We start from the raw sequence: 15,697 nt of genomic DNA, 5'->3' as shown, positions 1-15,697 counted from the left end.
TCTCTTTGCCTGAGGAGAAGCTGGGAGGAAAGGAGGATCCACCAGTAGGTGCAACTTCCATTCACTGTTTATGAATAGCTTTTAGCAGTCCTGTTCTTGGGAGGAAAAAATCACAATGGGAAGGGAATTCCTGAAGTCCTCAAAGTGAATCTCTGTTAGAGCCTGATAATACCTTACTATGGCCTTTGAGTTTATGTGCAGCTTTGTCTTTGCAAAGTTTGCTAGAGCATGCCTCAAATCCCAATGACAACCGAGTTTCTTGGACCTTCTAAACCACTTCTGCTAATACTTGTTTGATGTTTGGCTATTGCTCCTTTTGAAATTCTGGTAAAGATGAGGCTAATAATCTCCTGCAGCTTGTCTGTCACAAGCATGTGTTATCAACTTCATTATGCAGATCTGCAACTCCAACATAATGTGGGATCCAGGTCAAAACTGTTGTTTTGGGTTTGGGTATTTTTTTAAATTAGAATTTGGGGTGTATTATTCTGTATCTCAGGAGGGTTGCCCTCAGGAAAGGGAGTAATTAGAAGCCTTCACACTGCATAGATCTGACTTGTTCCTTAAGCTGGAGCTTGGAGTCCTTGGACTCACTATCTCCTGGTGACTTGCTCTTATTAATGCTCAGTAGGGTGCAGTTTCTCTCGTCATCTGCTGTTGGCCTTCTAAGAATTTTGCCTTGAGTTGTCTTCAACAATGCTAAATGTAAGCTGATTAAATAAACACTTCACTGGGCCTTACAAGTCTCTGTGTTATTTAGATGTGTCTGTTTTTCTTTTTCTGGAAGGTTTTTAATTGAAGTGTAATTTATATTAAAATTCTTAGATTAAATCTTTCAGCAATGAGTCCCTGAAGCTAGGCACTTAAATTCATATGTAGGCAAGCTGACACCCCCCTTGTCCCACACTGACCTGTGTGGGAGTGGGGTTGATGCTGGGGATGTGGGCAGGGGACTCCCAAAGATACCATCTCAGGTCAGTGCTACATTTTGGCTCTGTGTAGGACTTGACTTTGGTTTTCTGATACTGATCTCTGATATAACTTTCTATCGGCTCATTATGTTTAGTGGATGTTGGATTGTATATATGGAGTGCTTTGGGGTTTTTTTTAAATATTTTAACCAAACTGAAAACTAAGGAAGAATTTGTCTGCAAGCACCCCATAACTTGTTGAGGACATATATCCCAGGTTTGGTTGGAGCTGAACACAAGAGCTGCCTCAACAGGTTGTTGAAATAGAAATCTCACAAACTTTGTATTTGTGGCTGTGGTGGGATGTCTGTAGCCAGGCAAGGACATGCAGTGCCTTTTTGTTATACTTGTTACTAATAGGGAGCTATAAAGGGCAAGGCATATTTTGCAGGTTTTTGGGGTGTGCAGCATATCCCCGTTGCTGTGAGCCAAGGCACGCCACCAGTAGCAGTCAGTACGGGAACCTGGCTGCCAGCACTGAGGCCTGAAGCATGTAAGTGCTTATTTGAAAGGATTTCCACTTTTCTCTGTGCTCAAACTGCTTGACTTTAAACCATCTGAAGGACCAGAGCAGCCTTCTGCTGTCCGTGCCTTCTTCAGGATTTCCCTTGTGTGTGGCTGTAGTGGCCATCAGCTGTGTGATTGGAAGGAGGCCAGTGGATGTCAAAGGCATCTACAGAATCACATGTCTTGGGCATCTTAGGACATCAGGTGTGGGAAAGCTGACTCAGGCTTCAGGTACACAGAGATTCTTTGCTCTTCTCCCCAGCACCTGTCTTGCGGCTGGATCCCGTGCACCCACAGAGCACAGAAGAGGGGCTGGGGGAGGGCAGTGTTACTGCGCAGTTGGAGCTGTCAGCGGACTGGCTCTTGCCCGATGCCGTTACAGACTGCAGCAGCATCCTCTCTCTCCCCATTGCCTTTCCCTTTGCTTAAGCAAGGAACAGGAACTTGTTCTGGGGTTGGCAGCTGTGGTATCAGTCCAGTTGGCATCACTCCAGTAACCCCAGTTTAATGTAAGGTTTCCAAGATCCTGTTGAAGTTGGTAAGTATTTGGAAACTTGGTCCTCAGTCTAGGCTCTCCTTTTCCTGAGAGATCATTCAGATACCAGTGGTAAAAGCTTAATTTCCTCTAAGACTGTGCCAGTTTTAACGTGGGCTTCAACAGGGTCATGGTTTGGTCTATTGCTGGTGATCTCCCATTGTCTCTGTGTCTCAGTGCTGCTCTCCCAGCCTTGTACTTGCACCAAAGTCCGTGTTGCTTGAGGATAACTTCTTTGCTTTACTTCTGTAAGTATAGTCACTAAGCATACAGGCAAAATGTGTTTTGATCCTGCTTGTCGCTCTGACTGTGTGTGCTGCAGTACCACGAGGATGCCTGTTCCCTCTGCTGTGGCTGAGGGTCAGGAGAAACCGCTCTCGTTTTAGTTTGCATTTTTATCTCCTGTGAGTCTTGAAACTCTATCTTGCCCATGCACCTCCTAGCATAGTGTTTCTCACGGCAGGAGTCTCAAGTCGCTGGGTCCCGTCAATGGGAGGAGTCGCAGCCTGCTGCGCCGATGCTGCTGCCAGGTCAGAGCTGTGGCTGCGGCAGTGGCCGAGGGTCAGCCCTCCTGGTAGCTCTGTGAGGTAAGACAGGCTGCACCCTGCAGCAAGCTTCCTGTCCCTCTTCTCTTTATAACTGTATTTTTTCTTTTTTCTTTTTTTCTTTTTTAATTTTTTCCCCCCTGTTTCTTTTTTGTGTGTGTGCTCAGAACCTGATTCACAGTGTGCAGTGGAGTTCTCTTATTTTCTGTGTCTGTTGACAGACCCTTGCTGGATTCCTACTCTTTGTTAGCTGGTTAAAAAGAAGAAACAAGAACCATCTGTGAGAGAAGTCTACTTAAATAAATGCAGTAGGTTAGAATTATTTTTTCTCTTTTGGTCATTGGGGTTTTGCTTTCCTCTGAAGTGATGATAAATTGGAGTCACAAGGTTTGGAGCAGGAGACAAACTCTTTGAAAAGCTTAATTGTATTCAAGTAAGACATTAATCCCGATTTTTGTCTCAGTGCTGTCTGTGCTGTAGATAATTGCCATCTAGCAGGTTAATTTAGTATTTTTGTCCTTGTTCTAGGCAGAGTTTGAGATTAGTGTAAAACAAAAAAATATCTTTTAAAAGTTAGTAAGCCCAATACATTGCATGTATTTAATGAGGCCTGCTCCTCAGATGCTTAGGTAATCCACACTCAGTCTCTCTGAAGTTAATTATGTGCTAGTATACAAAGCCTAAATCCTTATAAAGTAACTTCCTTACAGATGTTACTATGAACTTATTAAATCCTGTGACACATCATCAGTCTTGTTGGTGTCAGCCAGAGAGAAGGGCTTGAGCACCACAGAGGACTAGGCACATAGTGAGAATTCATTACGAAAAGGAATTTTTAATTATTTTGCTGTGCTTTTCCGCTGTAAGATTTTAAACATACAGCAGACAGTATTCTCTGAGGCTTCACACAATAAAATGTTTGTTAGTTATTTATTTTATGCAGGGCTTACTAGTGTATATATTGGTGGTAGATCCAGATATTTGTATTTGACCAGCTCTTGCACAAAGGTGGGCTACCCCAGCAGTCTGCTGTCCATTCTGCTGTGTTGCTGGTCACTACCATGTGGGAATGGGGCTCCAATATATTTTTTTGAGTACCGTATCAGAATTCCGCCCCCCCCCCCAGTAGAGTGACTTTTCACATAGGATTGAACTGGTATTTTTCTAATCTCTTAAAGAAATCTTTCTTGGCATGTTCAGTAGGTCACTATGAATAATGTGCTTTTCCATTTGGCAGCGAGACTGGAAAACTGGGGGAAGGGGAAGCAGAGAGGAAGGCAAGGACTCATTATGTTCAGGGGTCGGAGTGAAACTAGCACTTTCCTTTTACAAGATCCAGCAAAAGCCAACACTTTGTTATGATGGCTGTCATCCCTTTACCACCTGAGACCTTTTTAGTGCCTCTAAGAAAAGCAGTGGATGAGGAGGAGGTCTAAACTCACCAGGCTGCAGCAGTGAGGGTCATGGCATCCTGGCTTTACCCCAAGGTTTAGGGAAGCAATAGATTGGAGACAAAGTGAGGGTGTGAGAATACCCTTGTCCAAGGTTGGGGGCGCCTGGGTTTGAGCCCTTCCTTGTGGACACTTAGATGTGAAAGCAAAGTGGAAGAGGAGCAAAGCACTCCTCTATTGGACAGGGCTTAGCCAGGGTGGTGGGGCTGCCCTCTGAAGGAGGGGTTCAGGTAAATGCTGATGTTGAGTTCATCTCATGCTCCTCATGGTAGGAGGGGTGTGTACCCCTGACCTGGAGCTGCTGGAGAGTTTAAGGGTCTGAGAACCAGGCCTAAAACTGTGCTCCAGGCAGCTCCATCAGCTAGAGCTCACAGGTGAGACTGCTTCCCCATCCCACTCCAGCAATCACGCTGCTCACAGAGGAAATATGGCATGGTGGCAGGGTTCAGGATTTGGCCCTTTTTGTGAGTAGGCTCAGTTTCTTGGCTGTTATAAAACCTGGTGACACTTGAAATGGATGGCAGTTACGTCAGATTCCAGCTCTGCACAGGAAAGATGCCGGTCACCTTCAGAGGTTCTGTGAGAGGCACCTGCCCATTTGGAAACCGGTTTGGCTCCCACTGAATACAGTGGGAGCTGGAGGGAGACGTCATGTCTGCATTGTTTCTGAACCCCCTCCTCCCAGCTCACCAGCCCTTACTCTCTACAGCTGCTTTGCAAGAGTTCACATTACTCATTCACAGTACTTTATCTTCTTCCCTGCGATGCTGCTGCCCCCACGGGAGTTCAGTCAGCCGGGCTGATGCGATTCGGGTGGGGATGGGGGCCAAGAGCTGCACAGGCCCATAGTGATCGATGGGATTGCACAAGGAAAGTGGCGCTTGCTCCCTCTTTGCCCCCATGAGGATGAATGGTTTGCCAGTGGAGGAGTGATGGATTTCTCTGCTCTGTGGGAGAAGGGGAAAGGGGGAGCAGTACCCGGGCTGCAGTGTAGTAGCAGCCCAAGGGGGCGATCATCTGGGGAGGGAGCAAGTGTGTGGGTGAGGTGAGCCTGCTCCTGGCGGGGGGGGCATGGTGGAGCAAGTGCTCTGCGATTGAGCAAACGCACATGCCCTGTGTTTTCAGAGGCATTGCAGCGTGTCCCTGAACTTGGCACCCAGCCCCTAGTGATGTGGTAAATCCTACATCTGTGCATGTGCTCTGTAACCTTCCAAACTCCAGAAAACTTCTGCCATCGCATTGCCTTGGGCACGTTTAATGACACATGCGAAGTGTTTTCTTACTGTCATGGAAATGGGTGTTGCGAAGTGCAGTTGATCCCCTCGCTTCTTTTTGGGAGGGTACTTTAACCTGTGCATGCTCTTTTATCCTCTTGATGCCATTCATAACCTTATAGATCATATATATCATATATATCTTATAGTATATCCTGCCATGGTTCCTGCTCCAGACTGAAGATCCTCATCTGCTTGCTTGTCTCACCAGAGTGGCTTCTTTCATTACTCTTGTTTTCTTCCTCCTGCTCTCTCCCTAAATCTCCACATCCATCTTATTAAAGGGCAGCTGGAACAACAGGTACTATTCAAGATACAAATGCGCTGTAGATTTATTGGTTGCCATATGATGTTTTCTGTTTCCCTCCCTATTTCTTTCCCAGTAATACCACTGTTTTGGGCTGCTGCTGGCTGCAAAGCTGCTGCTTTCACGCACGCAGCTGCTCAGCCCCTGGTAGCATTGCTGGGCCATACGCTAGCCTGTGGTCCCACCACTGTGTGCGCAGGGTGAGGATTGCTTTTCCCCCTGCCACGTTTATATCTACTCATACTTACCCACCTTGACGTTTACTGGGCTCTGCTCATGTGCCTGTCCCCAAGGCAGCGTGGCAGGGGTGGTGCATTCCTGCAGCATGCTGCTTCTGTGGCCATGCCGGGCATCGCTGCTGTGCACAGCACTATTGTCTCTGACCAGAACAGGGACCCTGAAATGCCACTCGTGCTTCCAGCTACAGACCGAGTCCTGATGAACATTCTTAGTTTCAGTGTTTCCTTGTACAGGCAAAATTCCCCTTTTCCTCACATGCAGGAAGGCAGATGACTGATTGCCTCTGCCCTGTAGCAGAGTTGATGAATCATTTCCTTTTCCATAGTTTAGTAAAATTGTTAAATTTTGTTGTTCAGAGCTCATCTAGAGTGTTTTAATGTTTTGAGCACTTGCACTCTTCTCTCTTGCTCTCTTCCTGCAATTGTCCGAAATCTGGATTTTTTTTGTCTCCCTCCCACCAGTTGTTGTTACGTGGTCAGAATGTTTGTGGATGGGTTTGCCTCTATCAGTGCAAATTAATTTTTTTCCTTATTTTGTAGTCGCCTTTTTTTTTTTTTTATTGTACTTTGATGTCAGTGTGGTTTTAAAGCATGAATCTGTATTTCTACCAGTGAGAGCGATCTTCTACATAAAGGAAACCAAGGCAGTGCTACTCATACCTTTAGACCTTGGAGATTTTGCTCAATTGAATATAAATCTACGGTTGGATTAAAAAAAAAAAAGTTCAAAGGTTTGAATAACAGACTCTTATTAATGCAGGGGTTTCTGCACAGTGAACCACTGCTTTGTGTGCTTGGCTGTTTGAGAGGAAAATTGGTATGTCAGCAGAGAGAGATGTGTTGCTCTTAATTAGATTGAGCTGGATACATCATCAGAGGCCCCAGTTTTGATTTAAATACTGGCTGCAGTGGGGGCAGTTCTGTATAGAAAATGGGGACTGGCTTGATTTGTATGTATTGCTCCTGGGTTGGCAAAATAAAGAGATGAAGGAACAGTGTGATTTATTACCTAGACACTAGAAGAGGCCTTGGAAAGATGTGTATTTTCAGCATTCCTATTGTAGTGTACACAATAAGCTAAATTAAGTACCGGTATGTCAACCCAAGGAGCAAGAAAGAAAACCTGGAGTTTGCTTAAGGGTGCTGATTACATGGGTATCTCAGCATCCAAAAGAAAAAAAAAAATGGGGGAGGGAGGGGAAAGGGGCAAACAGCACTGGAAGGGGGAAGCCTGGTACCCGGCTTTTATGGTCTATGTATAATAACCCAGGACCTGGTTTCCAGCCAGGAAGCAAGCTACCAGTGTTGTAAAGTGCATAACTAGGAGTCAAGGTTTTTTCACAAAGCTCCTCTTTCCTGAGGCTGATTCATATCTGCCCTTATTGTTATCTGTTGTGTTCACATGGGTTTTTTTCTTTTGTTGGTCTCTTTTCCTTCCTTGTTTTTAAAGAATAGCTTATCTATATGCCCCAGAAGGGTGTGACTCACAAAGATCACAAGCTTTTTACAATGAGCTAAAGCCAGCCTGCTGACTACAAGAAAATATGCTGAGGTTTTCAATCATAAGTGCCACATTACCTTTGGAAAAGGCAGTGGTCACACCGAGATGCACACTGGTGGGACTTGGACGGGTTTGGAGCCTCCGTTTCCACTGCTGACAGGCAACTGTACTTACAACATTATCTCATCTTGGAGATTTACTGTTTTTATGTTTCAGTGCTCTTCATCTCTGCTGCCCTGTGCTGTGAAGGACAGCAGCAGTAGGACACAGAGGTGTTTCTGAACACGTGGGTTGCATGTATGCAGTGACCAGAGCTCAAGCCTTGGAGTTGGAAAACGAGCTTTCAGCTGAGCTCTGCTGTGATGTGCGTGACCTGGGACCAGTCACATGGCTTGTCACTCATCACCTTCCTCATTATGTACATTAACTGTGCATACCTGTGTATTTCATTGGGTTATTGCAGAGCCTGCAGAAGATTGAATTAATTCTATCAAAGTCTTAAGAGACACCTCTTGTGTTAGTGAAGCTTCAGTAGGAGGAGGAGGAGAGGGAGGCACCAATTTGTCTTCTTATTTTTTGTCAGGACCCTTTGCAATGGATGACGGAGCAGACTCTCTGATGACTGTGCATCTTCTTACCAATTTGGGTCACTCATTGCCTCTGCAGCAAACTCTGGATCGGCTTTTGGAGTGGATCTGCCTGGACATTCGCCTTTTCCTGGTGTCTGAGCGAGTTACTCCACTGAAATACTATGAGAGGTATCGTAAGAGAAGCTGCAGTTTTCCTGGAATATCTGTCCTCCTTTTTCTACATGAAGACTTGGGAGAAGAACGGATTTTCCAAGTCCATGAGCAATTCCAGCATTTGCCCTGGCGCTACCAGGGTGCCCAGATTGCTAATGGGCAAAGCCACCCCTATGCCCCAGCTCACCAGGACTTCTATGGCCTGGACGACCAGATGCCTGTGTGGGGCATCAGGCGGGTGCACTGTGGCCCCGAAATCCTGCGTGTCACCCTCTACTGCACTTTCGATAACTATGAGGATGCAGTGAGACTCTATGAGATGATCCTGCAGAAAGAAGCAACTATTCAGAAAAGTAACTTCTGTGTCTTTGTGTTGTATGCAACACAAAATGTTGCCGTGCAACTCTGCTTGAAGCAGCTGCCCGCTGGGGTGGCTGCTGAGCCAAAGGAGTCGTCAGCCTTGCAGTTCAAGGTGCAAGAAATCGGGCAGCTGGTGCCTCTCCTGCCTAACCCATGTATTCCTATCAGTAGTACCAGGTGGCAAACACAAGACTACGAAGGAAATATAATTCTGCTTCAGGTACGTGTCTGTGGTGCTCTGAGAGGAGGTTTTTTGGGGTTTTTTCTTCAAGGAAAGCAGAACTGATTCAAAATGGAAATTAAGATTTTGCTTGTTCATATTTTCTTTTAAATTTGTGAATGCAGTAATTGGTATCTGCCGGTGCTGTGATGCTGTTCATAAATATAAGCACAGATCCTCGTTAAATTAACGTCATACTGCTTGCTGAAATTGAAGGCATTAATGCTTTTTTCAGCAGGCTAGTTTAACATCTTCCCTTCCCTCTCTGAAATAAATTATTATAGCAGCCTAATAAGTCGTTATGTTATACATGTTTTTGAAAGCAGATTTTTAGCATCCAAAATCAGATGTATTGTAAGTATAGTGTTGATACAACATCGCCTGCAATAGATTTTTTTTTGAGCTCTTGAGTGAGTTGCAGTTGGGCAAAAGTGCCAAAGAAATGTGTCATAGGAAATCTCTGCTTTTTCTGTTGAAGTGTGCGGTCCAGAGATGGTATGAATACAAATAAATAAAAAACAACAAAAAAGACTGCTGAGATGATACATAGAGGGAATTATACATGTGAGCAGGAAGGCAGTTTAGCTCAGTGTGCTTTCTTTCCATTGTAACAACCCCTCCCACCTCTGATTACTTTTTCTTGTAATTTGGATATTTAAATAATTTGCTCATCCTGTGATTTTTCATTTTTCCTTCCAGAGCTCATTTGTTACAAATCCAGTTAATTATTCTGTATGGCCTATTTTTATGCTACTATGAACACTAATCCTCAGGGCAGCTTTTGCATACTTCTTATTTGGTGTCACTTTATAAACTGGTTTGCCACCCACTTGAACTGGACAAGGCCCTGAGCATCTTCATGTAGCTTTTGAAGTTGGTCCTGCCTGGAGCAGGGGCTGGGCCAGGTGACCTCCAGAGGTCCCTTTTTAAATTACTCTGTGGTTCTTCCTGCTGTAGATACAAGGTCTTTAAGCTGACAGACGTACATGAATTCACTGGCAGGAAATTCAGAAACTTTTTTTGGGTTATAGCTGTGCTGCACTGTGCTCTTGGCAAAGGAAGCTGGAGTCCACTTGAACTTGAGGCGGTGTATCTTGTGTCTGTGCTCTACCTGATACTCTGACAGTCTAGCACATGGTGCTTTACTCTGCAACTCTGTGGTTCATACTGTAAATCTTTATTCTAAGTACCTGCAAACTATTTATTCCCTCCCCAACTTTCTGCCCTATTGCAAACCAAATCCAAGGGTCTGCTCATGGACTGCCACACACATGGAGTTGTCATTCTCCTCTGAGCCTGCAAGAACTCTTTTCTTGGTTTTATTGGGGAAGAGATAACACAGGCCACCTAGTTTGATAAAGAACAAACCACATCCTTTCCTTTTTTTTTGCTGAAGTTGCTCTCTAATTACTGTTCTATTCCATGTCCTTTCTCTGAGTGTTTACAGGAGATCCCTGTTGCTCAAATTTTACAAGTTTAGCCTTAAGACCCAAGTAGGAGTCTTAAGTAAGAGAGTATGATCATCTCCATGTGCCACTTTGTAAATAAAGACATGAAGGGTGTCTCTAGTCTTGCAGAGGATTGGTGAGGCAGGTGCCTTGCTCTGGGCTGGTGTCCCCAGGGACAGCATGCTCCATGGGAACAAGTGGGATGTGCTCAGCAGGTCCCAGTCCCGTTGGCCTTGCTAGGTATCTCCTCCCTGAATTAGCATTACCCAGCCATTAAAGGAATGCCATTTGATCCAGAGCTTCCTGAACAAGTTTCTTCCCAAAAAACAGCCAGGCAGGGTTTGCAGATATGAAGAAGCCTCAGTAGATCTGATGCCTCCGAGAAGGTTCTGGGACAGGCACAGCTGTTTGTGTGTGCTGTGTTTAGGTCACCTGCAGCAAATATGTTGTGTATGTGCACTAGTCCTGAGAGCCCTCTGAAAGCTGCCCGCAAGCACCACAGCCTGTGCATGCTGCTCTCAGGAAAATCCCAAACAAAGGGGGAAGGGCTTGGAACATACTATGTGGTGATTCAGGTTTCTTGTCTGGATGGGTTTCAGCCACAGCTGTCTGTGCACAGCTGGCTATAGGTGGCTGCCTTGGCAGGAGCAGCAAGAGGACAAGTCCATGTGTTACACCCCAGTAATACACACCCGAGCTGCCTGTTTTAAACGCAACGGTCTTCTGAAGCTGGCTGTGGTAACTTGCAGTGACGTTCCTTTCCACGTGTTTATCTAGTCACCCCTAGAATCCATGTGAACTTTTTGTATCCACAACATACTTTGGCAGGGACTTCCCCAGGTCTCCTGCCACCTCCCTTTAATTGAAACCGGCTCCACCTGGCTTCATTTGATGGCCTCTGCTTCTTGAATTGCTAATGGCAGGGAATGGAAAATACCTACCTGTTTCTCTAGGTGGTTCATGGTGTTTTAGCCTTTTATCCTCTCCCTCCCAAACTGTTTTTTTCCCCCAGGCTTGAAATTCCCAGCATACATGATTGTCCCTTTACTGTAGTTGTAATTATCCTTGTCCATTTCTGATCATTTCCAGTCCATGATACTCTGTGTGCTGCAGATGAGGGACAGGCACCATGGTCCAGTTTTGGGACCAGAGCTGCACTGTGCAAAACAGTGTTCTCAGTTTTGATTTCATTTGCTTTCTAGACTGATGTTATACACTGAACTGATGCTAACACAGTCCTGTCTGTCACAGAAATGACACCTTGGGTTACAGTCAACTCACAACCTAGCATTTTGTATGTGAAGCTGGGATCGTTTTTCTCCATGTGCATCACATTATCTACGCTAGGTTTCATCTGCCATTTCTCAGGCTTGTAAGACTCCTCTGCTGTTCTCTAGTGGGGCTCTGATGGACTCACGCTGTGGATGATTTCAGCACAGTGACACCGGGTGAGACAATCATCACTTGGTTGGGCTAGAACAATAGGTTAATGGGGTTCTCTCCAAATTTTCTTCAACAGGTTCAAGACAGCTTCAAGCCCCGTGAAACAAAGGTTGGGCTTTCCCATCAGGGTAATGCCGGTAATGAAAAAATCCTGCAGGACTCTGTCTCAGCCCCTCTCCCTGTAAAGTGGGGTAATCCTGGGAAGAGAAACCAGGAGGTCAGAGCTGTGAAGGGTAAAACAAAATCTGACACAAGTGAAGCCCTTACTCCTGAGCAAGCCAGCCGTGACCTCCACAGGCAATTCTGCTCTTCTCACAGTGGTGCAGCAGCCTGGTCGTGGTGGGATGCCACCTCCTTCCGCAGGCAGGTGAGCAGCAAGCTGCAGGCTTCTCTCCCAGAGAACCGTGTCCGTCGGCAAGTAGCGGAGACCAATGTGGACACCGGGCTCACTGTGGCAAATCCTGCGAGCGGCCGCTGCCCGCTGAGCCGCTTCTCCAGGGACCTGCGGAGCAGCCTCCTCCAGCCACGGGCACCCATGGATGGGGCCGGCAGCACCCTGCCCTCCCAGGACAGGACCCAGGTGCCGTTTGCTGCAGCTAAAAGGAGTAAAGGGGGAGGAGGGCAAAGAGCTTCAGGCTTCCACTCGCAAACAGCACGAGCCAGCCCTGCAAACAGAGCGGAGGATGAGGAGGAGGAATTCTTTATATGACTGAAAACAAACGTGCCAGATGTGCTCCACTGTCATTTGGAAATGATGAGTCTTTCCGTGTGCATTGTGCTTCTTCATGCTGTGACTGCAGATGCTCGGCTACCTCTGTAGCTGTGGCATTTCAGTAGTGGGTTCAATGCTTACTTCCCATGGAGTGATGCTAAGGAGGCTGTGGGCTAAGCAGGAAAAACAACACTGTATTTACAGATAGGTTTATTTTTTTAATGCAAAATAGATTGGAGAATTATTGTGCAATGAATAGGAATAAGCCATATAGAGCTGTTCTAAGATGCTAAAAAATAGCCAGTGACATCCTCAGATGGGGTTAGAAGGTGCAGTTTGCCTGAGCTGCCCAAGCAGCTGGGTGTCCCCAGCCATGGAGCCTCATCATCCCTCACCGGGCCATATTGGAACATGGTAGCAGCATGGTCACAGTGCTTACGCCAGTTTTCCTCTGTGTTCCTTCTGGCTTCCCCTGTTGTTGGTATTTAAAAGGTATCAGTGGTGCCAATTTTATGCAAGATGTGAAACTTAAGAATGGTCTTCTAAAATATTTTTGAAGAACAATGTTTCTGGAGAGACCTTTTCCCCAAATTAACACAGTACACAAAGAAAGCAAACACTTGCAGAGAATAGTTTGAGCTGTGTTTATGTTCCAGTAAGACCTGCTGTTGCTTCTTCATATGACACTAAAAAAAAAAAACAGCAACAGGCCAGGCTTTTAGACCAATGTGCAGTTTATCAGCAGGCAATCTTAATTGGTTTTTAATTAACAGAAGATAAGAGAAGTTAAGAGTCTTGGAGGGAACTGCTGAATTCTGGAGAGTACAAGGGATAGGAGAAATGAAGTAATGTTTCAGTGACAGATGCTGAAGTAACTCCCATCTTGATCAGCAGATTTCTCAAGTAGGCTTAAGTAAATCTCAAAGGGAAAGAGATAGAAAGGGCATGACAGAAGAATGAAATTTTTAAAAGAAAAGCCAAATCTGATCATACTTACCTTCCAGACAGCACAACAAAGAGGTATTTTTTCCTTAACTATAGCTGAATTCTGCTTTACACAAAAGTCTGAGTTTGTTTGGAGAGTGCCTTCTCATTGCTGCCTCTTAGTTCATAACTCAGGTTTGACAAGCGATGGCTTCTTGCTGCCCAAAGGGAGCAGAGAGTGATGGGCAGCAGCAGAGCCTTCCTGCAGGGGGGTTCTGTGCAATTTTATGGGTATTTACTTGTCCATGTGCCAGATGAACACAGCCCACGCTGCACTGCATGAGCTGTGTTACCCAGGGAATTCCAAACCCTCCCCTCTGCTGCTGGTGGGCTGTGCAGCCCAGTGGGACTGGAGCGCGATGCTGTGCCTGGATGTTAGCTCTGGCTTTGGGAAGGCCCAGCCTGTTGGGGAAGTCTGAAGGCACAGCTGAGTTGGTGTGAAGAGCTGCGGGTGGGAATAGGGCAGTCCCTGCTCTGTGCCTCTGCAGTCTCACAGCTGGTGTTGCCCTGGAAGTGACACTCATGTACCCTTCGATTCAGGGACTGAAACCTGCAGAAAGAGGAACAGGACACTTATTTTACTGAACACTTACAAAACTCTGCTATATTTTCATAAGCTCCATAAAAATTGTGGACTTTTTAATAAATCATACTGTGATATTTACATCTATGAGGGTGATTATTTAATCTTATCTAGAAAATTAGCCGGTGCTTTTCAGAGCTGGAGAAAATGTTTGGTCAACTAGGAAAGCAGCAAAGAGGAGAGCTTGTAGGCAAGTTTAACTCTTTGGGCTCACTGGTGGGTGTGAGCGCAGGCTGGGAGGGACAAGGAGAGAGGAGAGGGATTGGGGTATCACAGCAGTCTGTAAACATGGGGTTACAGCCCTCGCAGTGGGCATGGGTGGGATAATCATGAACCCAGGAGTAAAACCAGAAGTGGGATTCCTGGGACAAACAGCTTTAAAGAGAGATTTCATGACCTTCTCTCTACTCTCATGCCAAAGATACTCGGGATTATGCTAAACAGTCACACTTGTTTTACCTAAGAGTGTGCTTAAGAGGTAGAAGGTCAATATCTAGCATGAGGGAAATGCTCCATGATTTAAAACAAAGAAGAAAATAAAATTATATGTGAAGTTCAACTGCCTGCAATAGACCCCGGAAGAGAAGGACTTCAAGTCAAAGGAAAACTACTCTGAAAATATTGCTTGTAACAGTAAGAATATAAAATCCATGGATTTTAAGTGCAGGATGCACCTAGTGTATATGCTGTATTACACAGGAAGCTGTTGGGTCAGAGGACACAGTTTCTCTCTGGATTCGGTAGTGGAAGGCAAAGATTCACATTTTTCATAGGTTGTTTATTATCTCTGGAAACTTTATTTTACATTTTTTCCTTGCCTACTATGCCATTTCTTTCAAGTTTTTTAAAAAAGGCTAATAAGAGAGAGCGCAGGTTGACAGGGGTCTGCTGAAGCTCAGTGTCCCAAACAGCATGTGAGGAGCTCGCAGGTAAGCAGCCAGACCCGGCAGCCCCTTGCAAACGCGTTGCGGACGTGGGAGGTGTGTGGGGTTGGCAAAGGTGGCAGCGGGCTGAGCCAGGGGCTTCTCTCCCCCAGCTCCCATCCCGTGTGCTGGTCCCAGCAATGCACGCAGCAGAAAACAGTCTTGGTGGAAAACTGCCGTGGGAGTTTTAAAAAGCTATGCTTAGAGTTATGATGGCGTTGCAACCCTGCATGAAGGGAAATGAGATGGGTTTTTTACCATTTGATATCAGTGATTTAGTCTGGTGGGAATGGTTCTGACCTAGCTGTGACCATCAGGGGTGCTGCTGATGCTCTGATGGACATTGACCGACAGCAGCCAAGGTGGCCAGCATGGGTTGGCTGGCCCATGAGCCAACAACTTGAGATGTGCACTTCTTCATGGTGGTGGGCGCCCTGTGTTGTGCCAATCTGTCTGTCAGACGGTGTCACACCCAGGAGCAGGAGCATGACCCTGAGACTCCTGCGAGCCATGATGCTGGGTGACCCCGCTCCCAGGAGGGAGCAGATGCTGCTGTGGCTGTGCTCACAGGGGATGATGGTGAACAGTCCCAGCCCAAAGCAAAAGGCTTTTCTCCTGGGCCTGTTGCACAGTCTGGGTGATGGAGGGGCGAAATCTGCTTTTGGGCGAGGAGAGTGTGTGCTGAGAGCAGGAGCTACTGGCAGCAGGTGTCCAGAGAAGCAGGAGAGCTCGCTTAGGAGTTGCCTCTCTCCTGCAGAGACGGCTGCTATTGCTTTTGCTGTTTCAGCCCCTGGCTACAGAAATGGTGTCTTTTGTATCCTCTGAAGCGAGTAGAGTGGTATTTCTGAGTTGCTGGGGAGGAGTGGGAGCACTCCTCGATGCCTGGATACCGGCACAGAGGCGGGAGTGCTCTCCTCACGCCCGGCACGGTGCCGTGGCACAGGCGGGCAC

General features: G+C 46.2%; 1 protein-coding gene across 2 annotated transcripts; it reads left to right on the top strand.

The window, feature by feature from the left end:
• Positions 1 to 2,507: 2,507 nt before the first annotated feature.
• FAM124B (family with sequence similarity 124 member B) lies at positions 2,508 to 13,862 on the top strand. Of its 2 annotated transcripts, XR_012634044.1 has the most exons (4): positions 2,508 to 2,600; positions 7,914 to 8,653; positions 11,621 to 12,711; positions 12,749 to 13,862. XR_012634044.1 is itself a non-coding variant. In XM_074912105.1 (3 exons), exons 2-3 carry the CDS (start codon positions 7,925 to 7,927, stop codon positions 12,251 to 12,253), a joined length of 1,362 nt encoding a protein of 453 aa, XP_074768206.1. In that variant the 5' UTR covers positions 2,508 to 2,600; positions 7,914 to 7,924; the 3' UTR covers positions 12,254 to 13,862. The 2 variants fall into 2 exon arrangements, 1 of the variants encoding a protein (XP_074768206.1); XM_074912105.1 differs by having other exon boundaries at positions 11,621 to 13,862.
• The last annotated feature ends 1,835 nt before the right edge of the window (positions 13,863 to 15,697 follow it).

The sequence above is a fragment of the Athene noctua genome, chromosome 8 (assembly GCF_965140245.1).
Source record: "Athene noctua chromosome 8, bAthNoc1.hap1.1, whole genome shotgun sequence".
Classification (NCBI taxonomy): Eukaryota; Metazoa; Chordata; class Aves; order Strigiformes; family Strigidae; genus Athene; species Athene noctua.
This window is presented reverse-complemented; position numbering and strand designations above follow the sequence as displayed.

Excerpts from the sequence above, each read along its gene's own strand:
- FAM124B (XM_074912105.1), top strand. The coding sequence starts at position 7,925 with ATGGATGACGGAGCAGACTCTCTGATGACTGTGCATCTTCTTACCAAT. Across the intron at positions 8,654-11,620 it reads GAAATATAATTCTGCTTCAG|GTTCAAGACAGCTTCAAGCC; the intron begins GTACGTGTCTGT and ends TTTCTTCAACAG.